The sequence below is a fragment of the Heterodontus francisci genome, chromosome 28, assembly GCF_036365525.1.
Source record: "Heterodontus francisci isolate sHetFra1 chromosome 28, sHetFra1.hap1, whole genome shotgun sequence".
Lineage (NCBI taxonomy): Eukaryota > Metazoa > Chordata > Chondrichthyes > Heterodontiformes > Heterodontidae > Heterodontus > Heterodontus francisci.
Genome location: NC_090398.1, coordinates 33,478,163 through 33,504,572, shown reverse-complemented (window position 1 = coordinate 33,504,572; position 26,410 = coordinate 33,478,163). Strand labels below are relative to the sequence as shown.

The 26,410-nt window shown below is 52.2% G+C and overlaps 1 protein-coding gene across 2 annotated transcripts in view; it reads left to right on the top strand.

Annotated features, from left to right (window-relative positions):
* The window catches only part of LOC137345318 (V-set domain-containing T-cell activation inhibitor 1-like), a 149,266-nt gene that overhangs the window by 122,434 nt on the left and 422 nt on the right, over window positions 1–26,410 (top strand). For both annotated transcript variants that reach the window (XM_068008816.1, XM_068008815.1), the window contains one exon: window positions 5,961–6,062. In XM_068008816.1, coding sequence (XP_067864917.1) covers window positions 5,961–6,062 — 102 coding nt within the window. The remainder of the gene's footprint in view (window positions 1–5,960; window positions 6,063–26,410) is intronic.

Genomic DNA, 26,410 nt, shown 5'->3' with positions numbered 1-26,410 from the left:
ACCTTAATGCACCCTAACTCGAACACTGACCCCTACTGCCCAAAATATGGAATTTAAATTGGGGTAAGTTGAACATTTATTGAAATAATATTAGCACAGACAGGACTAGAGACATCATTAAAATGTAATCAGTAAAATAATTCGTTTGTTAAATGCCATAACGATGGCAGAGTAGGCGATGTGTGGCAGCTGCAGAATGTGGGAGCTGGTGGATACCAGTGTGATCCAGGGCAAACACGCCTGTGGTAAGTAGCTGCAGCTTGAGGAGCTTTGGCTCAGAGTCATTGAACTGGAGGCCGAGCTCCTGCCACTGCGACACATCAGGGAGGGGGAATGTTACCTGGTCACTTTGTACCAGGAGGCAGTCACACCCCTTAGGATAGGGTCTTCTGATTTGGTCAGTGGTCAGGAACAGGAGAGTGTGACTGCGAGTGAGGCAGGTAAGGGTATCGAGAAGTCAGAAGTGGAGGACCCTCAGCCCTTGCAGTTGTCCCACAAGTTCGAGGTTCTTGCAGCTTGTATGGACAAGAGCGAGGGGTGCAGGGTGAATGTGTGAACTCACCAAGGCACCATGGTACAGGAAGCCATTCCAGTGGGGGGAGTAAATAGGAATGTAGTGGTAATAGGGGGCAGTATAGTCAGGGGGATAGACATAGTTCTGTGCAGCCTAAAGCGAGACTCCAGAAGGCTGTGTTGCCTGCCCGCTGTCTGGATTCGGGACATCTGCTCCGGGATGGAGAGAAACTAGCAGTGGGAGGGGGAGGATCCAGTTGTCATGGTCCACGTGGGTACCAATGACATAGATAGGACTGGGAAAAAGGTTCTATTTAGGGAGTATGAGCAGCTAGGGGCTAAGTTAAAAAGCAGAACCTCAAAGGTAATATTCTCTGAATTTTTACCTGAGCCACAAGCAAATTGGAGTCGGGTAAATAAGATTAGAGAGTAAAATGCGTGGCTGAAAGATTGGTGTCGGAGAAAAGGGTTTCAATTCATGGGGCACTGGCAGCAGTACTGGGGAAAGTGGAAGCTGTTCCACTGGGATGGTCTTCACTTGAACTGTGCTGGGACCAGTGTTCTGGTGAGTCACATAACTAGGGCTTTAAGAGAGGGCTGTAAAAAAAAAAGTGGAACGAAGGATCAAGCAAGGGAAGATATGATAAATTAAAGAGAGAGGAAAAGGCAAGAGAGAAAGGTAGAAATAAGGGAACACATAACCTGTGTGTGGCAGGAAGGGTCAGAGCGTACAAACTTACACGTGCACCTGCAGATAAGGTTAGAGGTTGTGAAAATAATAAAAAGACAGAATTAAAGGCACTCTATCAGAATGCACACAGCATTCGCAAAAAGATGGATGAATGACGGCACAAATAGAAGTAAACAGGTATGATCTAATTGTCATTACAGAGACATGGCTGCAGGGTGACAAGACTGGGAACTGAAAGTCCAAGGGTATTCAACATTTAGGAAGGACAGGCAAAAGAGGAAAGGAGGTGTGGCAGCACTGCTAATAAAGGATCAGATCAGTATATTACTGAGAGAGAATCTTGGATCGAAGGAGCAAGAGGTAGAATCAGTTTGCGAGGAGCTAAGAGACAGCAAAGGGCAGAAAGCATTGGCTGGAGTTGTTATAGGCCAACAAAGAGTAGTGGTAAAGTAGGATATGATATAAATCAGGAAATTAGAGGTGCATGAAACAAGGGTAATACTGTATTCACGGGGCACTTCAATCTGCATATAGACTGGGTAAACCTAATTAGCACTAATGCTGTGGAGGATGGTTTCCTAGAACAGTATGTTGAATAACAACCAGAGAATGGGTTATTTTAGATCTGGTATTGTGCAATGAGATAGGGATAATTCATAATCTGGTTGAAAAGGCACCTTTAGGGAAGAGTGACCATAATGTAATAGAATTGCATTTTAGGCTTGCAAGTGATGTAATTCAATCCAAAACAAAGATCTTAAATCTAAACACAGGAAACTACAAAGGTATGAGGGGCAAATTGGCTGCGGTAGATTGGGAAATTATATTAAAAATGTGATGTTAGACAGGCAATGGCTAGCATTTAAAGAATTAATACATGGTTTACAATGGATTTACATTCCTTTGAGGCACAAAAACCCAGCAGAAAAGTTAACAACAGAGGTTAAAGATTACATTCTATCAAAGGAAGAGGCGTATAAAGTTGCTAAAATGTAGTAAGTCTGAGGATTGGGAGCCTTTTAGACTTCAGCAAAGGAAGACCAAGAAACCGATAGAGAATATAGAGTAACAAAAACACAAAAATGGACCGTAAAAGCTTCTGTAGGTATGTAAAAAGGAAACGATTAGCAAAGATATCTGTGGGCCCTTACAACCAGAGTAAGGAGAATTTATAATGGTGAATAAGGAATTGGCTGAGAAACTAAACAAATATTTCTGTCTGTCTTCACAGTGGAAGATACAAAAATGCTCCCAGAAATGCTAGAGAAACAAGGAACGAGTGAGAGGGAGGAACTGAAGGAAATTAGCATAAGCAAAAAAAAAGTAGTGCTGGGGAAATTAATGGGACTGAAAGTTAATAAATCCCCTGGACCTGATGATCTACACTGGACTTGGCTCTGGTCTCCATAACCCTTGGTTAGACCACACTTGGAGCACTGTACACAGTTCTGGTCTCCATATCCCTTGGTTAGACCACACTTGGAGCACTGTACACAGTTCCAGTATCCATATCCCTTGGTTAAACCACACTTGGAGCACTGGACACAGTTCCGGTCTCCATATCCCTTGGTTAGACCACACTTGGAGCACTGAATACAGTTCCAGTCTCCATATCCCTTGGTTTGACCACACTTGGAGCACTGTACACAGTTCCAGTCTCCATATCCCTTGGTTAGACCACACTTAGAGCACTGTGCACAGTTCCGGTCTCCATATCCCTTGGTTTGACCACACTTCTAGCACTGGCACAGTTCTGGTCTCCAAATCCCTTGTTTAGATCACACTCGGAGCACTGTGCACAATTTTGGTCTCCATATCCCTTGGTTTGACCACATTTGGAGCACTGTGTACAGTTCTGGTCTCCATATCCCTTAGTTAGACCACACTTGGAGCACTGTGCACAGTTCTGGTCTCCATATCCCTTGGTTAGACCACACTTGAAGCACTGTGCACAGTTCTGGTCTCCATATACCTTAGTTAGACCACACTTGGAGCACTGTGCACAGTTCTGGTCTCCATATCCCTTGGTTAGACCACACTTGGAGCACTGTGCACAGTTCTGGTCTCCGATTTCCTTGGTTAGACCACACTTGGAGAACTCTGCACAGTTCTGGTCTCCATATGCCTTTGTTAGACCACACTTGGAGCACTGTGCACAGTTCCAATCTCCATATCCCTTGGTTAGACCACACTTGGAGCACTGTGCAAGATTCTTGTCTCCATATCCATTCGTTGGACCACACTTGGAGCACTGTGCACAGTTCCAGTCTCCATATCTCTATGTTAGACCACACTTGGAGCACTGAGTACAGTTCCGGTCTCCATATCCTTTGGTTAAACTACACTTGGAGCGCTGTGCACGGTTCTTGTCTCCATATCCCTTGGTTAGACCACACTTGAGGCACTGTACACAGTTCTGGTCTTCATATCCCTTGGTTAGATCACACTTGGAGCACTGTACACAGTTCTGGTCTGCATATCCCTTGTTTAGACCACACATGGAGCACTGTGCACAGTTCCAATCTCCATATCCCTTGGTTAGACCACACTTGGAGCACTGTGCACAGTCCAATCTCCATATCCCTTGGTTAGACCACACTTGGAGCACTGTGTACAGTTCTGGTCTCCATATGTCTTGGTTAGACCACACCTGGAGCACTGTACACAGTTGTAGTCTCCGCATACCTTGGTTAGATCACACATGGAGAACTGTGCACAGTTCCGGTCTCCATATCCCTTGGTGTGACCACACCTGGAGCACTCTGTACAGTTCTGGTCTCCATATGTCTTGGTTAGACCACACCTGGAGCACTGTACACAGTTTTGGTCTCAATATCCCTTGGTTGGAACGCACATGGAGCACTGTGCACAGTTCTGGTCTCCAAAGCCCTTTGTTCGACCACACTCGGTGCACTGTGCACAGTTTTGGTCTCCTTATTCCTTAGTTAGACCATACTTGGAGCACTGTGTACAGTTCCAGTCTCCATATCCCTTGGTTATACCACACCTGGTGTACTATGCACAGTTCCAGTCTCCATATCTCTTAATTAGACCACACTTGGAGTACTGTGCACAGTTCTGGTCTCCATATCCCTTGGTTAGACCACACTTGGAGCACTGTGCACAGTTCCAGTCTCCATATCCTTTTGTTAGATCACACTTGGAGCACTGTGCACAGTTCTGGTCTCCATATCCCTTGGTTAGACCCACATTTGGAGCACTGTGCACAGTTCTGGTCTCCATATCCCTTGGTTAGACCCACACTTGGAGCACTGTGCACAGTTCTGGTCTCCATATCCCTTGGTTAGACCACACTTGGAGTACTGTGCACAGTTCTGGTCTCCATATCCCTTGGTTAGACCCACACTTGGAGCACTATGCACAGTTCCAGTCTCCATATTCCTTGGTTAGGCCACACTTGGAGCACTGTGCACAGTTCCGGTCTCCATGTCCCTTGGTTAGACCCACACTTGGAGAACTAGGCACAGTTCCAGTCTCCATATCCCTTGGTTAGACCACACTTGGTGCACTGTGCACAGTTCTGGTCTTCATATCCCTTGGTTAGACCACACTTGCAGCACTGTGCACAGTTCCGGTCTCCATGTCCCTTGGTTAGACCCACATTTGGAGCACTGTGCACAGTTCTGGTCCCCATATCCCTTGTCTAGACCACACTTGGAGCACTGTGCACAGCTCCAGTCTCCATATCCCTTTGTTAAACCACACTTGGGGCACTGTGTACAGTTCTGATCTGCATATCCCTTGTTTTGATCACACTTGGAGCACTGTGTACAGTTCTCGTATCCACGTCCCTTGGTTGGACAACCCTTGGAGCACTGTGCACAGTTCTGGTTTCCATATCCCTTGGTTAGACCACTTGGAGCACTGTACATTGTTCCAGTCTCCATATCCTTTGGTTAGACCACACCTGAAGCACTGTGCACAGTTCCTGTCTCCATATCCCTTGGTTAGACCCACACTTGAAGCACTGTGCACAGTTCCGGTCTCCATGTCCCTTGGTTAGACCCACACTTGAAGCACTGTGCACAGTTTCAATCTCCATAGCCTTGGTTAGACCACACTTGGAGCTCTGTGTACTGTTCCGTCTCCATATCCCTCGGTTGGACCACACTTGGAGCACTGTGCACCGTTCCGGTCTTCATATCCCTTGGTTAGACCAACATTGGGAGCACTGTGACTTAGTTGAATGATTGCAGAACTGGGAAGTTACGGTGATCAGGAAAGACTGAACAAGCTTGGATTCTTTTCTGTAGAAAGGGCAGACTGAGGGATGACCTGACAGAGGTCTTTAAAATCATGGAAGATTTGATGGGACTGATGTATAGAAGATGTTTCCATTTGTTTGTGAGATCAGAACTCGGGACCGTCAATATAAGATAGTAATAAATCCAGACAGGGAATTCAGTAGAAACACCTTTCCCCACAGAGTGGTGAGAATGTGCAACTCACTCCCACAGGGATTGGTTGAGGTTAATCGTGTGGATGTATTCAAGGGGGAAGCTGGAGAAACACATGGGAGAGAAAGGAATAGAAGGATATGACTCTCAGTCTCTCTGTCTGTCTCTCCTTCCCGGGATCTAACTCTCTGTCTGTCCGTATGTTTGTCTGTCTCTCTTTCCTGATATCTCTCTGTCTCTCTCTTTGCCTTGTTCAATCCGACAGGACAATATTAAGCTGGTCTAGTTCTGAAACATTAGTATAGACTGTTCATATTAAGATGTGTTCTCTTTCACAGATGGGGAACACCACGTCAGACATCATTACGGCGTCATTGGATCATTCATATTCTTTACCATCGCTTTTGTTCTATTTCTTGTCCTGTGGAAAATCTCGAAAAGTCAGTGAGCATAAATTTAATTTAATCTCTCTTTGACCCTCTGTATCTAATCCCTTTGTTTTTAGGACTTGCATAAAAGCAATATTTCATCACTAACCTGCTTTCTTTCGGCAACCAAAACCTGAGGAGCAGCCCCTTCAAACACTCAAAAAGGGGCTGCAACCTCGCACACTCCATATATACATGGAACACGGACTCATCCAGGCCACAGAAAGTACAGGTGGCCAGGGAGTCCGTGAACCTACTTAAAAGTCTGTTGCACGGGATTGCCCTGTGCAACACCCTCCACCCCAGGTCTCCGATGTAAAGGGGGAAGACTCCCACATAGAGACCTTCATCCAGATTTCCCTCACCGCTAGATGGCAACGCGGACCACCAGGGCATGTCTGGCCAGCTGACGAGTGCGAGGAAGTGGAGAGTGTGCAGGAGCAGGCCGTACAGGAAACCCCTCCGCGCTGGTTGGAATGGCACGGAGGACATTGCCGAGAGGCGGCTCAGGTTGTGCGGGACTGGCTCCCGAGGAGGGTTTCAGGTCCTCGTTCCGAAGTGCACGTTCCGGAGGCTGTTCTCCCGAAGACCGAGCGGGACTGGGGTGAGCTCACCCTCAGTACTCACCCTCTGACAGTGCAGCGCTCCGTCAGTATTGACCATCTGACAGTGCAGCACTCCCTCAGTACTGACACTCTGACAGTGCAGCACTCCTTCAGTACTGACCCTCTGACAGTGCAGCTCACCCTCAGCACTGACCCTCTGACAGTGCAGCTCACCCTCAGTACTGACCCTCTGACAGTGAAGCGCTCCATCAGTACTGACCCTCTGACAGTGCAGCTCACCCTCAGTACTGACCCTCTGACAGTGCAGCTGACCCTCAGTACTGACCCACTGACAGTGCAGTGCTCCCTCAGTACTGACCCTCTGACAGTGCAATGTTACCTCAGTACTGACCCTCTGACAGTGCAGTGCTCCCTCAGTACTGACACTCTGACAGTGAAGCACTCCCTCAGTACTGACACTCTGAGTGCAGCACTCCTTCTGTACTGACACTCTGACAGTGCAGTGCTCCCTCAGTACTGACCCTCTGACAGTGCAGCGCTCCCTCAGTACTGACACTCCGACAGTGCAGTGCTTTCTCAGTACTGACACTCTCACAGTGCAGCGTTCCATCAGTACTGACACTCTGACAGTGCAGCGCTCCCTCAGTACTGAACTTCCGATATTGCAGCAATCCCTCAGTACTGACCCCCCCGACCGTGCAGCACTTCCTCAGTAGAAACTCTGACAGTGCAGCGCTCCCTCAGTAATGACACGCAGACAGCACAGCGCTCCTTCAGTACTGACACTCTGACAGTGCAGCACTCCCTCAGTACTGAACTTCCAATATTGCAGCAATCCCTCAGTACTGACCCCCCGACCGTGCAGCACTTCCTCAGTAGAAACTCTGACAGTGCAGCGCTCCCTCAGTACTGACACGCAGACAGCACAGCGCTCCTTCAGTACTGACACTCTGACAGTGAAGCACTCCCTCAGTACTGACAATCTGAGTGCAGCACTCCTTCTATACTGAAACTCTGACAGTGCAGCACTCCCTCAGTACTGACCCTCCGACAGTGCAGCGCTCCCTCAGTACTGACACTCCGACAGTGCAGCACACTATCGGTACTGACCCTCTGACAGTGCAGTGCTCCCTCAGTACTGACACTCTGACAGTGCAGCGCACCTTCTGTACTGACCCTCTGACATTGAGGCTCACCCTCAGTACTGACCCTCTGACAGTCCAGCGCTTCCTCAGTACTGACACTCTGACAGTGCAGCACTCCCTCAGTACTGACCTTCCGGCATTGCAGCACTCCCTCAGTACTGACCCTCCGACAGTGCAGCGCACCCTCAGTAGAAACTTTGACAGTGCAGCACTCCCTCAGTACTGACCCTCTGACAGTGCAGCACTCACTCAGTGCTGACCCTCCGAGAGTGCAGCGCTCCCTCAGTACTGAAAATCTGACAGTCCAGCGCTCCCTCAGTACTGACACTCCGACAGTGCAGCACTCCCTCAGTACTAACCCTCCGACAGTGCAGCGCTCCCTCAGTACTGACACTCCGACAGTGCAGCACACACTCGGTACTGACCCTCTGACAGTGCACTTATCCCTCAGTACTGACACTCTCACAGTGCAGCGCTCCATCAGTACTGACACTCTGACAGTGCAGCGCTCCCTCAGTACTGAACTTCCGATATTGCAGCAATCCCTCAGTACTGACCCTCCGACCGTGCAGCACTTCCTCAGTAGAAACTCTGACAGTGCAGCACTCCCTCAGTACTGACCTTCCGATATTGCAGCACTCCCTCAGTACTGACCCTCCGACAGTGCAGTGCTCCCTCAGTACTGACCATCCGACAATGCAGCGCTCCCTCAGTACTGAGACTCTGACAGTCCAGCGCTCCCACAGTACTGACACTCTGACAGTGCAGCACGCCCTCAGTACTGACCCTCCGACAGTGCAGTGCTACCTCAGGACTGACACTCTGACAGTGAAGCACTCCCTCAGTACTGACAATCTGAGTTCAGCACTCCTTCTGTACTGAAACTCTGACAGTGCAGTGCTCCCTCAGTACTGACCCTCTGACAGTGCAGCGCTCCCTCAGTACTGACACTCCGACAGTGCAAGGCTCCCTCAGTACTGACACTCTGACAGAGCAGCTCCCATCAGTACTGACACGCTGACAGTGCAGCACTCCCTCTCTACTGACCTTCCGACATTGCAGCACTCCCTCAGTACTGACCCTCCGACAGTGCAGCGCTCCCTCAGTACTGACACTCTGACAGTCCTGCGCTCCCTCAGTACTGACACTCTGACAGTGCAGCACTCCCTCAGTACTGACCCTCCGACAGTGCAGCGCTCCCTCAGTACTGACACTCCGACAGTGCAGCACACTATCGGTACTGACCCTCTGACAGTGCAGTGCTCCCTCAGTACTGACACTCTGACAGTGCAGCGCAACTTCTGTACTGACCCTCTGACATTGAGGCTCACCCTCAGTACTGACCCTCTGACAGTCCTGCGCTCCCTCAGTACTGACACTCTGACAGTGCAGCACTCCCTCAGTACTGACCTTCCGGCATTGCAGCACTCCCTCAGTACTGACCCTCCGACAGTGCAGCGCACCCTCAGTAGAAACTCTGACAGTGCAGCACTCCCTCAGTACTGACCCTCTGACAGTGCAGCACTCACTCAGTGCTGACCCTCCGAGAGTGCAGCGCTCCCTCAGTACTGAAAATCTGACAGTCCAGCGCTCTCTCAGTACTGACACTCCGACAGTGCAGCACTCCCTCAGTACTAACCCTCCGACAGTGCAGCGCTCCCTCAGTACTGACACTCCGACAGTGCAGCACACACTCGGTACTGACCCTCTGACAGTGCACTTATCCCTCAGTACTGACACTCTGACAGTACAATGCTCCTTCTGTACTGACACTCTGACAGTGCAGCACTCACTCAGTACAGACCTTCCGACAGTGCAGTGCTCCCTCAGTACTGACCCTCTGACAGAGCTGTGCTCCCTCCGTACTGACACACTGACAGTGCAGCACTCCCTCAGTACTGACCCTCGGACAGTGCAGCGGGTCTCCCTCAGTACTGACACTCTGACAGTGCAGCTCACCCTCAGTACTGACTCTCTGACAGTGCAGCGCTCCTTCAGTACTGACCTTCTGACAGAGCAGCACTCCCTCAGTCCTGACCCTCCGACAGTGCAGCACTACCTCAGTACTGACACTCTGACAGTCCAGCACTCCCTCAGTACTGACACTCAGACTGTCAGCACACCCTCAGTACTGACCCTCTGACAGTGCAGCGCTCCCTCAGTACTGACACTCCGACAGTGCAAGGCTCCCTCAGTACTGACACTCTGACAGAGCAGCTCCCATCAGTACTGACACGCTGACAGTGCAGCACTCCCTCTCTACTGACCTTCCGACATTGCAGCACTCCCTCAGTACTGACCCTCCGACAGTGCAGCGCTCCCTCAGTACTGACACTCTGACAGTCCAGCGCTCCCTCAGTACTGACACTCTGACAGTGCAGCACTCCCTCAGTACTGACCCTCCGACAGTGCAGCGCTCCCTCAGTACTGACACTCCGACAGTGCAGCACACTATCGGTACTGACCCTCTGACAGTGCAGTGCTCCCTCAGTACTGACACTCTGACAGTGCAGCGCAACTTCTGTACTGACCCTCTGACATTGAGGCTCACCCTCAGTACTGACCCTCTGACAGTCCAGCGCTCCCTCAGTACTGACACTCTGACAGTGCAGCACTCCCTCAGTACTGACCTTCCGGCATTGCAGCACTCCCTCAGTACTGACCCTCCGACAGTGCAGCGCACCCTCAGTAGAAACTCTGACAGTGCAGCACTCCCTCAGTACTGACCCTCTGACAGTGCAGCACTCACTCAGTGCTGACCCTCCGAGAGTGCAGCGCTCCCTCAGTACTGAAAATCTGACAGTCCAGCGCTCTCTCAGTACTGACACTCCGACAGTGCAGCACTCCCTCAGTACTAACCCTCCGACAGTGCAGCGCTCCCTCAGTACTGACACTCTGATAGTGCAGCGCTAATTCACTACTGACACTCTGACAGTGCAACACTCCCTCAGTACTGACCTTCCGACAGAGCAGCGCTCCTTCGGTACTGACCTTCCGACAGTGCAGCGCTCCCTCAGTACTGACCTTCCGACAGTGCAGCATTCCCTCACTATGGACCCTCTGACAGTGCAGCACTCACTCAGTACTGACCCTCCAGCAGTGCAGCACTCCCTCTGTACTGACACTCTGACAGTGCAGCACTCCCTCAGTACTGACCTTCCGACAGTGCAGTGCTCCCTCAGTACTGGCCCTATAACAGAGCTGTGCTCCCTCCGTACTGACACACTGACAGTGCAGCACTCCCTCAGTACTGACCCTCCGACAGTGCAGCGGGTCTCCCTCAGTACTGAACCTCTGACAGTGCAGCTCACACTCAGTAATGAATCTCTTGCAATGCAGCGCTCCCTCAGTACTGACCCTCTGACAGTGCAGCACACTCTCGGTACTGACCCTATGACAGTGCAGCACTCACTCAGTGCTGATCGTCCAGCAGTGCAGCGCACCCTCAGTACTGACACTCGAACAGTGCAGCACTCCCTCAGTACAGACACTCTGACAGTGCAGCACTCCCTCAGTACTGACATTCTGACAGTCCAGCGCTCCCTCAGTACTGACACTCTGACAGTGCAGCGCTCCTACCCTACTGACCTTCCGACAGTGCAGCACTCCCTCAGTACTGACCCTCTGACAGTGCAGTTCTCCCTCAGTACTGACACTCTGACAGAACAAAGAACAAAGAACAAAGATAATTACAGCACAGGAACAGGCCATTTGGCCCTCCAAGCCTGCGCCGAACCAGATCCTCTCTCTAAACATGTCGCCTATTTTCTAAGGTTCTGTATCTCTTTTCTTCCTGCCCATTCATGTATCTGTCTAGATACATCTTAAAAGACGCCATCGTGCCCGCATCTACCACCTCCACTGGCAACGCGTTCCAGGCACCCACCTCCCTCTGCGTAAAGAACTTTCCACGCATATCCCCCCTAAACTTTTCCCCTTTCACTTTGAACTCGTCTCTTCTAGTAATTGAATCCCCCACTCTGGGAAAAAGCCTCTTGCTATCCACCCTGTCTATACCTCTCATGATTTTGTACACCTCAATCAGGTCCTCCTTCAACCTCCGTCTTTCTAATGAAAATAATCCTAATCTACTCAACCTCTCTTCATAGCTAGCGCCCTCCATACCAGGCAAGATCCTGGTGAACCTCCTCTGCACCCTCTCCAAAGCATCCACATCCTTTTGGTAATGTGGCGACCAGAACTGTACGCAGTATTCCAAATGTGGCCGAACCAAAGTCCTATACAACTGTAACATGACCTGCCAACTCTTGTACTCAATACCCCGTCTGATGAAGGAAAGCATGCCGTATGCCTTCTTGACCACTCTAATTACCTGCGTTGCCACCTTCAGGGAACAGTGGATCTGAACACCCAAATCTCTCTGGACATCAATTTTCCCCAGGACTTTTCCATTTCCTGTCTAGTTCACTCTTGAATTGGATCTTCCAAAATGCATCACCTCGCATTTGCCCTGATTGAAATCCATCTGCCATTTCTCCACCCAACTCTCCAATCTATCTATATTCTGCTGTATTCTCTGACAGTCCCCTTCACTATCTGCTACTCCACCAATCTTAGTGTCGTCTGCAAACTTGCTAATCAGTCCACCTATACTTTCCTCCAAATCATTAATGTATATCACAAACAACAGTGGTCCCAGCACGGATCCCTGTGGAACACCACTGGTCACACGTCTCCATTTTGAGAAAATCCCTTCTACTGCTACTCTCTGTCTTCTGTTGCCCAGCCAGTTCTTTATCCATCTAGCTAGTACACCTTGGACCCCAAGCGCCTTAACTTTCTCCATCAGCCGGCCATGGGGAACCTTATCAAACGCCTTACTGAAGTCCATGTATATGACATCGACAGCCCTTCCCTCATCAATCAATTTTGTCACTTTCTCAAAGAATTCTATTAAGTTGGTAAGACATGACCTTCCCTGCAAAAAACCATGTTGCCTATCACTGATAAGCCCATTTTCTTCCAAATGGGAATAGATCCTATCCCTCAGTATCTTCTCCAGCAGCTTCCCTACCACTGACATCAGGCTCACCGGTCTATAATTACCTGGATTATCCCTGCTACCCTTCTTAAACAAGGGGACAACATTAGCAATTCTCCAGTCCTCCGGGACCTCACCCGTGTTTAAGGATGCTGCAAAGATATCTGTTAAGGCCCCAGCTATTTCCTCTCTCGCTTCCCTCAGTAACCTGGGATAGATCCCATCCGGACCTGGGGACTTGTCCACCTTAATGCCCTTTAGAATACCCAACACTTCCTCCCTACTTATGCCGACTTGACCTAGTGTAATCAAACACCTGTTCCTAACCTCAACATCCGTCATGTCCCTCTCCTCGGTGAATACCGATGCAAAGTACTCGTTTAGAATCTCACCCATTTTCTCTGAAGTCCAAGCATAACATTCCTCCTTTGTCCTTGAGTGGGCCAATCCTTTCTCTAGTTACCCTCTTTCTCCTTATATATGAATAAAAGGCTTTGGGATTTTCTTTAACCCTGTTTGCTAGATATTTCATGACCCCTTTTAGCCCTCTTAATTCCTCGTTTCAGATTGGTCCTACATTCCCGATATTCTTTCAAAGCTTCGTCTTTCATCAGCCGCCTCGACCTTATGTATGCTTCCTTTTTCCTCAGCTAGTCTCACAATTTCACCTGTCATCCATGGTTCCCTAATCTTGCCATTTCTATCCCTCATTTCCACAGGAACATGTCTCTCCTGCACGCTAATCAACCTCTCTTTAAAAGCTCACACATATCACATGTGGATTTACCTTCAAACAGCTGCTCCCAATCTACATTCCCCAGCTCCTGCCGAATTTTGGTATAGTTGGCCTTCCCCCAATTTAGCACTCTTCCTTTAGGACCACTCTCATCTTTGTCCATGAGTATTTTAAAGCTTACGGAATTGTGATCACTATTCCCAAAGTAGTCCCCTACTGAAACTTCAACCACCTGGCCGGCCTCAATCCACAACACCAGGTCCAGTATGGCCCCTTCCCGAGTTGGACTATTTACATACAGCTCTAGAAAACCATCCTGGATGCTCCTGACAAATTCTGCTCCATCTAGACCTCTAACACTAAGTGAATCCCAGTCAATGTTGGGAAAATTAAAATCTCCTATCACCACCACCCTGTTGCTCCTACATCTTTCCATAATCTGTTTACATATTTGTACCTCTATCTCACGCTCGCTGTTGGGAGGCCTGTAGTACAGCCCCAACATTGTTACCGCACCCTTCCTATTTCTGAGTTCTGTCCATATTGCCTCACTGCTCGAGTCCTCCATAGTGCCCTCCTTCAGCACAGCTGTGATATCCTCTTTGACCAGTAATGCAACTCCTCCACCCCTTTTACCTCTCTCTCTATCCCGCCTGAAGCATCGATATCCTGGGATATTTAGTTGCCAATCATGCCCTTCCCTCAACAGTGCAGTGCTCCCTCAGTAATGACACTCTGAAAGTGCAGCTCACCCTCAGTGCTGACACTCTGACAGTGCAGCATTCCTTCAGTACTGACCCTCTGACAGTGCAGCATGCCCTCAGTACTGACACTCTGACAGTGCAGCACTCCTTCAGTACTGACCTTCCGACAGTGCCACACTCCCTCAGTACTGACACTCCGATAGTGCAGCGCTCCCTCAGTACTGACACTCTGACAGAGCAGCCATCCCTCAGTACTGACCCTCCCACAGTGCAGCACTCCCTCAGTACTCACACTCTGACAGTGCAGCACACACTCAGTACTGACCCTCCGACAGTGCAGTGCTCCTCAGTACTGACACTCTGACACAGCAGCACTCCGCCAGTACTGACTTTCCGGCAGTGCAGCGCTCCCTCAGTACTTACACTCTGACAGTGCAGCACTCCGCCAGTATTGTCAGTCCGGCAGTGCAGCACTCCCTCAGTACTGACAATCTGACTGTCCAGCGCTCCCTCAGTACTGACACTCAGAAGGTGCAGCGCTCCCTCAGTACTCACCCTCCGACAGTGCAGTGCTCCCTCAGTACTGACACTCTGACATTGCAGTTCACCGTCAGTACTGACCCTCTGACAGTGCAGCACTCCCTCAGTACTGACTCTCTGACAGTGCAGCGCTCCCTCAGTACTGACACTCTGACAGTGTAGCACTCCGTCAGTACTGATCGTACGGCAGTGCAGCGCTCACTCAGTACTGACACTCTGACAGTGCAGCACTCCCTCAGTACTGACACTCTGACAGTCCAGCACTCCCTCAGTACTGACCCTCAGACAGTGCAGCACTCCCTCAGTACTGGCACTCTGACATTGCAGCACTCCCTCAGTACTGACACTCTGACAGTCCAGCGCTCCCTCAGTACTGACCCTCTGACAGTGCAGCTCTCCTTCAGTACTGATCCTCTGACAGTGCAGCTCACCCTCAGTACTGACCCTCTGACAGTGCAGCACTCACTCAGTACTGACCCTCTGACAGTACAGCTCACCCTCAGTACTGACACTCTGACAGTCCAGCACTCCCTCAGTACTGTCACTCAGACAGTGCAGCACTCCCTCAGTACTGACACTTTGATAGTGCAGCACTCCCTCAGTACTGACACTCTGACAGTCCAGCGCTCCCTCATTCCTGACACTCTGACAGTGTAGCTCACCCTCAGTACTGACCCTCTGACAGTGCCGAACTCCTTCAGTACTGACCATCTGACAGTGCTGCTCACCCTCAGTACTGACCCTCTGACAGTGCAGCTCTCTCTCAGTACTGACCCTCTGACAGTACAGCTCACCCTCAGTACTGAACCTCTGAAAGTGCAGTGCTCCCCCAGTACTGACCCTCTGACAGTGCAGCACTCCCTCAGTACTGACACTCTGACAGTGCAGCACTCACTCAGGACTGACACTCTGACAGTCCAGCACTCCCTCAGTACTGACACACAGACAGTGCAGCACTCCCTCAGTACTGACACTCTGACAGTGCAGTACTCCCTCAGTACTGACACTCTGACTGTCCAGCACTCCCTCAGTACTGACACTCAGACAGTGCTGCGCTCCCTCAGTACTGACAGTCCGACAGCACAGCAGTCCCTCAGTACTGACGCTCTGACAGTGTAGCACTCCGTCAGTACTGATCGTACGGCAGTGCAGCGCTCACTCAGTACTGACACTCTGACAGTGCAGCACTCACTCAGTACTGACACTCTGACAGTCCAGCACTCCCTCAGTACTGACCCTCAGACAGTGCAGCACTCCCTCAGTCCTGGCACTCTGACATTGCAGCACTCCCTCAGTACTGACACTCTGACAGTCCAGCGCTCCCTCAGTACTGACACTCTGACAGTGCAGCGCTCCCTCAGTACTGACCCTCTGACAGTGCAGCTCTCCTTCAGTACTGATCCTCTGACAGTGCAGCTCACCCTCAGTACTGACCCTCTGACAGTGCAGCACTCACTCAGTACTGACCCTCTGACAGTACAGCTCACCCTCAGTACTGACCCTCTGACAGTGCAGTGCTCCCTCAGTATTGACACTCTGACAGTGCAGCGCTCCCTCAGGACTGACACTCCGACAGTGCAGCGTTCCCTCAGTACTGACACTCTGACAGTGCAGCACTCCTTCTTTACTGACACTCTGACACTGCAGCACTCGCTCAGTACTGACACTCTGACAGTGCAGTGCTCCCTCAGTAATGACTCTCTGTCAGTGCAGCTCACCCTCAGTACTGACCCTCTGTTAGTGCAGCGCTCCTTCAGTACTGACCCGCTGACAGTGAAACGCTCCCTCAGTACTGACCCTCCGATAGTGCAGCGCTCCCTCAGTACTGACCCGCTGACAGTGCGGCACTCCCTCAGTACTGAACCTCCGATAGTGCAGCACTCCCTCAGTACTGACCCTCCGATAGTGCAGCACTCCCTCAGTACTGACAGTCTGCCAGTGCAGCACTCCCTCAGTACTGACACTTTGATAGTGCAGCACTCCCTCAGTACTGACACTCTGACAGTGCAGCGCTCCCTCATTCCTGACACTCTGACAGTGTAGCTCACCCTCAGTACTGACCCTCTGACAGTCCAGCGCTCCCTCATTCCTGACACTCTGACAGTGTAGCTCACCCTCAGTACTGACCCTCTGACAGTACCGAACTCCTTCAGTACTGACCCTCTGACAGTGCTGCTCACCCTCAGTACTGACCCTCTGACAGTGCAGCTCTCTCTCAGTACTGACCCTCTGACAGTACAGCTCACCCTCAGTACTGAACCTCTGAAAGTGCAGTGCTCCCCCAGTACTGACCCTCTGACAGTATGGCGTTCCTTCAGTACTGACACTCTGCCATTGCAGCTCACCCTCAGTACTGAACCTCTGACAGTGCAGCGCTCCCTCAGTACTGGCACTCTGACAGGGCAGCGCTCCCTCAGTACTGACACTCTGACAGTGCAGCACTCCCTCAGTACTGACCCTCCGACAGTGCAGCACTCCTTCTGTACTGACATTCTGACATTGCAGTTCATTCTCAGTACTGACCCTCTGACAGTGCAGCTCTGCCTCAGTACTGACACTCTGACATTGCAGTTCACCGTCAGTACTGACCCTCTGACAGTGCAGCACTCCCTCAGTACTGACTCTCTGACAGTGCAGCGCTCCCTCAGTACTGACCCTCTGACATTGCAGCGCTCCCTCAGTACTGACACTCTGACAGTCCAGCACTCCGTCAGTACTGTCAGTCCAGCAGTGCAGCACTCCCTCAGTACTGACACTCTGACAGTGCAGCAGTCACTCAGTACTGACACTCTGACAGTCCAGCACTCCCTCAGTACTGACACACAGACAGTGCAGCACTCCCTCAGTACTGACACTCTGACAGTGCAGTACTCCCTCAGTACTGACACTCTGACTGTCCAGCACTCCCTCAGTACTGACACTCAGACAGTGCTGCACTCCCTCAGTACTGACAGTCCGACAGCACAGCAGTCCCTCAGTACTGACGCTCTGACAGTGTAGCACTCCGTCAGTACTGATCGTACGGCAGTGCAGCGCTCACTCAGTACTGACACTCTGACAGTGCAGCACTCACTCAGTACTGATTTTCTGACAGTCCAGCACTCCCTCAGTACTGACCCTCAGACAGTGCAGCACTCCCTCAGTACTGACACGCTGACAGTGCAGCTCTCCTTCAGTACTGATCCTCTGACAGTGCAGCTCACCCTCAGTACTGACCCTCTGACAGTGCAGCACTCACTCAGTACTGACCCTCTGACACTGCAGCACACTCTCGGTACTGACCCTCTGACAGTGCAGCTCACCCTCAGTACTGACCGTCCGGCAGTGCAGCACACTCTCGGTACTGACCCTCTGACAGTGCTGTGCTCCCTCAGTAATGACACTCCGACAGTGCAGCGCTCCTTCAGTACTGACCCTCTGACAGTGAGGCTCCACCACAGTACTGACCCTCTGACAGTCCAGCGCTCCCTCAGTACTGACCCTATGACAGGGCAGCACACTCTCGGTACTGACCCTCTGACAGTGCAGCACTCACTCAGTACTGACCCTCCGACAGTGCTGCGCTCCCTCAGTACTGACACTCTGAGAGTGCAGCACTCCTTCTGTACTGACACTCTGACAGTGCAGCACTCCCTCAGTACTGACACTCTGACAGTGCAGTGCTCCCTCAGTAATGACACTCTGACAGTGCAGCTCACCCTCAGTAGTGACACTTTGACAGTGCAGCGCTCCTTCAGTACTGACCTTCCGACAGTGCAGCACTCCCTCAGTACTGACCCTCCGATAGTGCAGCGCTCCCTCAGTCCTGACACTCTAACAGTGTAGCTCACCCTCAGTACTGACCCTCCCACAGTGCAGCAGTCCCACAGTACTCACACTCTGACAGTGCAGCACTCCCTCAGTACTGACCCTGCGACAGTGCAGCGCTCCTCAGCACTGACACACTCACAGTGCAGCACTCCGCCAGCACTGACAGTCCGGCAGTGCAGCGCTCACTCAGTACTGACACTCTGACAGTCCAGCACTCACTCACTACTGACACTCTGACAGTCCAGCACTCACTCAGTACTGACACTCTGACAGTGCAGCACTCCCTCAGTACTGACACTCTGACAGTCCAGCACTCCCTCAGTACTGACCCTCAGACAGTGCAGCACTCCCTCAGTACTGACACTCTGACAGTCCAGCACTCCCTCAGTACTGACCCTCTGACAGTCCAGCGCTCCCTCAGTACTGACACTCTGACAGTGCAGCGCTCCCTCAGTACTGACCCTCTGACAGTGCAGCTCTCCTTCAGTACTGATCCTCTGACAGTGCAGCTCACCCTCAGTACTGACCCTCTGACAGTGCAGCACTCACTCAGTACTGACCCTCTGACAGTACAGCTCACCCTCAGTACTGACACTCTGACAGTCCAGCACTCCCTCAGTACTGTCACTCAGACAGTGCAGCACTCCCTCAGTACTGACACTTTGATAGTGCAGCACTCCCTCAGTACTGACACTCTGACAGTCCAGCGCTCCCTCATTCCTGACACTCTGACAGTGTAGCTCACCCTCAGTACTGACCCTCTGACAGTGCCGAACTCCTTCAGTACTGACCCTCTGACAGTGCTGCTCACCCTCAGTACTGACCCTCTGACAGTGCAGCTCTCTCTCAGTACTGACCCTCTGACAGTACAGCTCACCCTCAGTACTGAACCTCTGAAAGTGCAGTGCTCCCCCAGTACTGACCCTCTGACAGTGCAGCGTTCCTTCAGTACTGACACTCTGCCATTGCAGCTCACCCTCAGTACTGAACCTCTGACAGTGCAGCGCTCCCTCAGTACTGGCACTCTGACAGGGCAGCGCTCCCTCAGTACTGACACTCCGACAGTGCAGCACTCCTTCTGTACTGACATTCTGACATTGCAGTTCATTCTCAGTACTGACCCTCTGACAGTGCAGCTCTGCCTCAGTACTGACACTCTGACATTGCAGTTCACCGTCAGTACTGACCCTCTGACAGTGCAGCACTCCCTCAGTACTGACTCTCTGACAGTGCAGCGCTCCCTCAGTACTGACCCTCTGACATTGCAGCGCTCCCTCATGTACTGACACTCTGACAGTCCAGCACTCCGTCAGTACTGACACTCAGACAGACCACACACACTCAGCACTGACACTCTGACAGTGCAGCACTCCCTCAGTACTCACCCTCCGACAGTGCAGTGTTCCCTCAGGACTGACACTCTGACAGTGCAGCACTCCCTCAGTACTGACAATCTGACAGTGCAGCACTCCCTCAGTACTGACCCTCCGACAGTGCAGCGCTCCCTCAGTACGGACCCTCTGACAGTGCAGCACTCCCTCAGTACTGACCCTCCGGCAGTGCAGCACTCCCACTGTACTGACACTCTGACAGTGCAGCACTCCCTCAGTACTGACCCTGCGACAGTGCAGTGCTCCCTCTGTAAGACCCTCCGACAGTGCAGTGTTCCCTCAGGACTGACACTCTGACAGTGCAGCACTCCCTCAGTACTGACAATCTGACAGTGCAGCACTCCGTCAGTACTGACCCTCCGGCAGTGCAGCACTCCCACTGTACTGACACTCTGACAGTGCAGCACTCCCTCAGTACTGACCCTCCCACAGTGCAGCACTCCCTCAGTACTGAACCTGCGACAGTGCAGCGCTCCCTCAGCACTGACACAATGACAGTGCAGCACTCCGCCTGTACTGACAGTCCGGCAGTGCAGCACTCCCTCAGTACTGACTCTCTGACAGTGCAGCACTCACTCAGTACTGACACACAGACAGTGCAGTACTCCCTCAGTACTGACACCCTGACAGTGCAGTACTCCCTCAGTACTGACACTCTGACAGTCCAGCACTCCCTCAGTACTGACACTCAGACAGTGCTGCGCTCCCTCAGTACTGACAGTCCGACAGCGCAGCAGTCCCTCAGTACTGAAGCTCTGACAGTGTTGCACTCCGTCAGTACTGATCGTACGGCAGTTCAGCGCTCACTCAGTACTGACACTCTGACAGTGCAGCACTCCCTCAGTACTGACACTCTGACAGTCCAGCACTCCCTCAGTACTGACAATCTGACAGTGCAGCACTCCCTCAGTACTGACCCTCCGACAGTGCAGCGCTCCCTCAGTACGGACCCTCTGACAGTGCAGCACTCCCTCAGTACTGACCCTCCGGCAGTGCAGCACTCCCACTGTACTGACACTCTGACAGTGCAGCACTCCCTCAGTACTGACCCTGCGACAGTGCAGTGCTCCCTCTGTAAGACCCTCCGACAGTGCAGTGTTCCCTCAGGACTGACACTCTGACAGTGCAGCACTCCCTCAGTACTGACACTCTGACAGTCCAGCACTCCCTCAGTACTGACACTCAGACAGTGCTGCGCTCCCTCAGTACTGACAGTCCGACAGCGCAGCAGTCCCTCAGTACTGACGCTCTGACAGTGTTGCACTCCGTCAGTACTGATCGTACGGCAGTTCAGCGCTCACTCAGTACTGACACTCTGACAGTGCAGCACTCCCTCAGTACTGACACTCTGACAGTCCAGCACTCCCTCAGTACTGACCCTCAGACAGTGCAGCACTCCCTCAGTACTGGCACTCTGACATTGCAGCACTCCCTCAGTACTGACACTCTGACAGTCCAGCGCTCCCTCAGTACTGACACTCTGACAGTGCAGCGCTTCCTCAGTACTGAACCTCTGACAGTGCAGCTCTCCTTCAGTACTGATCCTCTGACAGTGCAGCTCACCTTCAGTACTGACCCTCTGACAGTGCAGCACTCACTCAGTACTGACCCTCTGACAGTACAGCTCACCCTCAGTACTGACCCTCTGACAGTGCAGTGCTCCCTCAGTATTGACACTCTGACAGTGCAGTGCTCCCTCAGTACTGACACTCCGACAGTGCAGCGTTCCCTCAGTACTGACACTCTGACAATGCAGCACTCCCTCAGTACTGACACTCTGACAGTGCAGTGCTCCCTCAGTAATGACACTCTGACAGTGCAGCTCACCCTCAGTACTGACACTCTGACAGTGCAGCGCTCCTTCAGTACTTACACTCTGAAAGTGCAGCTCACCCTCAGTACTGACCCTCTGATAGTGCAGCGCTCCTTCAGTTCTGACCATCCGACAGTCCAGCACTCCCTCAGTACTGTCACTCAGACAGTGCAGCACTCCCTCAGTGCTGACACTCTGATAGTGCAGCACTCCCTCAGTACTGACACACTGACAGTCCAGCGCTCCCTCATTCCTGACACTCTGACAATGTAGCTCTCCCTCAGTACTGACCCTCTGACAGTGCAGCTCTCTCTCAGTACTGACCCTCTGACAGTACAGCTCACCCTCAGTACTGACCCTCTGACAGTGCAGTGCTCCCTCAGTACTGACCCTCTGACAGTGCAGCGTTCCTTCAGTACTGACACTCTGCCATTGCAGCTCACCCTCAGTACTAAACCTCTGACAGTGCAGCGCTCCCTCAGTACTGACACTCTGACAGTGCAGCACTTCCTCAGTACTGGCACTCTGACAGGGCAGCGCTCCCTCAGTACTGACACTCTGACAGTGCAGCACTCCCTCAGTACTGTCCCTCCGACAGTGCAGCACTCCTTCTGTACTGACATTCTGACATTGCAGTTCACCCTCAGTACTGACCCTCTGACAGTGCAGCTCTGCCTCAGTACTGACACTCTGACATTGCAGTTCACCGTCAGGACTGACCCTCTGACAGTGCAGCACTCCCTCAGTACTGACTCTCTGACAGTGCAGCGCTCCCTCAGTCCTGACCCTCTGACATTGCAGCGCTCCCTCAGTACTGACACTCTGTCAGTGCAACGCTGCCTCAGTACTGACACTCTGACATTGCAGCACTCCTACTGTACTGACACTCTGACATTGCAGTTCACCCTCAGTACTGACCCTCTGACAGTGCAGCGCTGCCTCAGTACTGACTCTCCTACATTGCAGTTCACCCTCAGTACTGACCCTCTGACAGTGCAGCTCACCCTCAGAACTGACCGTCTGACAGTGCATCGCTCCCTCAGTACTGATCCTCTGTCAGTGCAGCTCACCCTCAGTACTGACCCACTGACAGTGCTGCACTAATTCAGTACTGACCCTCTGACAGTGCAGTTCACCCTCAGTACTGACCCACTGACAGTGCTGCACTAATTCAGTACTGACCTTCTGACAGTGCAGTTCACCCTCAGTACTGACACTCTGACAGTGCAGCGCTCCCTCAGTACAGACACTCTGACAATGCAGCTCTCCCTCAGTACTGACCCTCCAACAGTGCAGCACTCACTCAGTACAGACACTCTGACATTGCAGCACTCGTTCAGTGCTGATCCCATGACAGTGCAGCACTCCCTCAGTACAGACCCTCTGACAGTGCAGCACTCCCTCAGTACAGACACTCTGAGATTGCAGCACTCCCTCAGTAATGCCCCTCTGACAGTGCAGCGCTCCCTCAGTACAGACACTCTGAGATTGCAGCACTCCCTCAGTGCTGACCCTCTGACAGTGCAGCACTCTCTCAGTACTGACACTCTGACAGTGCAGCTCTCCCTCAGTACTGACCCTCCAACAGTGCAGCACTCCCTCAGTACTGACACTGTGACAGTGCAGCTCTCCCTCAGTACTGACACTCCGACAGTGCAGCGTTCCCTCAGTACTGACACTCTGACAGTGCAGCACTCCCTCAGTACTGACACTCTGACAGTGCAGTGCTCCCTCAGTAATGACACTCTGACAGTGCAGCTCACCCTCAGTACTGACACTCTGACAGTGCAGCGCTCCTTCAGTACTTACACTCTGAAAGTGCAGCTCACCCTCAGTACTGACCCTCTGATAGTGCAGCGCTCCTTCAGTTCTGACCATCCGACAGTCCAGCACTCCCTCAGTACTGTCACTCAGACAGTGCAGCACTCCCTCAGTGCTGACACTCTGATAGTGCAGCACTCCCTCAGTACTGACACACTGACAGTCCAGCGCTCCCTCATTCCTGACACTCTGACAATGTAGCTCTCCCTCAGTACTGACCCTCTGACAGTGCAGCTCTCTCTCAGTACTGACCCTCTGACAGTACAGCTCACCCTCAGTACTGACCCTCTGACAGTGCAGTGCTCCCTCAGTACTGACCCTCTGACAGTGCAGCGTTCCTTCAGTACTGACACTCTGCCATTGCAGCTCACCCTCAGTACTAAACCTCTGACAGTGCAGCGCTCCCTCAGTACTGACACTCTGACAGTGCAGCACTTCCTCAGTACTGGCACTCTGACAGGGCAACGCTCCCTCAGTACTGACACTCTGACAGTGCAGCACTCCCTCAGTACTGTCCCTCCGACAGTGCAGCACTCCTTCTGTCCTGACATTCTGACATTGCAGTTCACCCTCAGTACTGACCCTCTGACAGTGCAGCTCTGCCTCAGTACTGACACTCTGACATTGCAGTTCACCGTCAGGACTGACCCTCTGACAGTGCAGCACTCCCTCAGTACTGACTCTCTGACAGTGCAGCGCTCCCTCAGTCCTGACCCTCTGACATTGCAGCGCTCCCTCAGTACTGACACTCTGTCAGTGCAACGCTGCCTCAGTACTGACACTCTGACATTGCAGCACTCCTACTGTACTGACACTCTGACATTGCAGTTCACCCTCAGTACTGACCCTCTGACAGTGCAGCGCTGCCTCAGTACTGACTCTCCTACATTGCAGTTCACCCTCAGTACTGACCCTCTGACAGTGCAGCTCACCCTCAGAACTGACCCTCTGACAGTGCATCGCTCCCTCAGTACTGATCCTCTGTCAGTGCAGCTCACCCTCAGTACTGACCCACTGACAGTGCTGCACTAATTCAGTACTGACCCTCTGACAGTGCAGTTCACCCTCAGTACTGACCCACTGACAGTGCTGCACTAATTCAGTACTGACCTTCTGACAGTGCAGTTCACCCTCAGTACTGACACTCTGACAGTGCAGCGCTCCCTCAGTACAGACACTCTGACAATGCAGCTCTCCCTCAGTACTGACCCTCCAACAGTGCAGCACTCACTCAGTACAGACACTCTGACATTGCAGCACTCCTTCAGTGCTGATCCCATGACAGTGCAGCACTCCCTCAGTACAGACCCTCTGACAGTGCAGCACTCCCTCAGTACAGACACTCTGAGATTGCAGCACTCCCTCAGTAATGCCCCTCTGACAGTGCAGCGCTCCCTCAGTACAGACACTCTGAGATTGCAGCACTCCCTCAGTGCTGACCCTCTGACAGTGCAGCACTCCCTCAGTACTGACACTCTGACAGTGCAGCTCTCCCTCAGTACTGACCCTCCGACAGTGCAGCACTCCCTCAGTACTGACACTGTGACAGTGCAGCTCTCCCTCAGTACTGACACTCTGACAGTGCAGCACTCCCTCAGTACAGACACTCTGACATTGCAGCACTCCTTCAGTGCTGATCCTCCGACAGTGCAGCACTCCCTCAGTGCAGACACTCTGAGATTGCAGCAGTCCCTCAGTACTGCCCCTCTGACAGTGCAACACTCCCTTAGTACTGACCCTCTGACAGTGCAGCGCTCCCTCAGTACAGACACTCTGACAATGCAGCACTCCCTCAGTACTGACCTTCCAACAGTGCAGCACTCCCTCAGTACAGACACTCTGACATTGCAGCACTCCTTCAGTTCTGATCCTCCGACAGTGCAGCACTCCCTCAGTACAGACACTCTGAGATTGCAGCACTCCCTCAGTAATGCCCCTCTGACAGTGCAGCGCTCCCTCAGTACAGACACTCTGAGATTGCAGCACTCCCTCAGTGCTGACCCTCTGACAGTGCAGCACTCCCTCAGTACTGACACTCTGACAGTGGAACTCTCCCTCAGTACTGACACTCCGACAGTGCAGCACTCCCTCAGTACTGACACTGTGACAGTGCAGCTCTCCCTCAGTACTGACCCTCTGACAGTGCAGCACTCCCTCAGTACTGACACTCTGACATTGCAGCTCTCCCTCAGTACTGACCCTCCGACAGTGCAGCACTCCCTCAGTACTGACACTGTGACAGTGCAGCTCTCCCTCAGTACAGACACTCTGAGATTGCAGCACTCCCTCAGTAATGCCCCTCTGACAGTGCAGCGCTCCCTCAGTACAGACACTCTGAGATTGCAGCACTCCTTCAGTACTGATCCTCCGACAGTGCAGCACTCCCTCAGTACAGACACTCTGAGATTGCAGCACTCTCTCAGTAATGCCCCTCTGACAGTGCAGCGCTCCCTCAGTACAGACACTCTGAGATTGCAGCACTCCCTCAGTGCTGACCCTCTGACAGTGCAGCACTCCCTCAGTACTGACACTCTGACAGTGCAACTCTCCCTCAGTACTGACCCTCCGACAGTGCAGCACTCCCTCAGTACTGACACTGTGACAGTGCAGCTCTCCCTCAGTACTGACCCTCTGACAGTGCAGCACTCCCTCAGTACTGACACTCTGACATTGCAGCTCTCCCTCAGTACTGACCCTCCGACAGTGCAGCACTCCCTCAGTACTGACACTGTGACAGTGCAGCTCTCCCTCAGTACAGACCCTCTGACAGTGCAGCACTCCCTCAGTACTGACACTCTGACAGTGCAGCTCTCCCTCAGTACTGACCCTCCG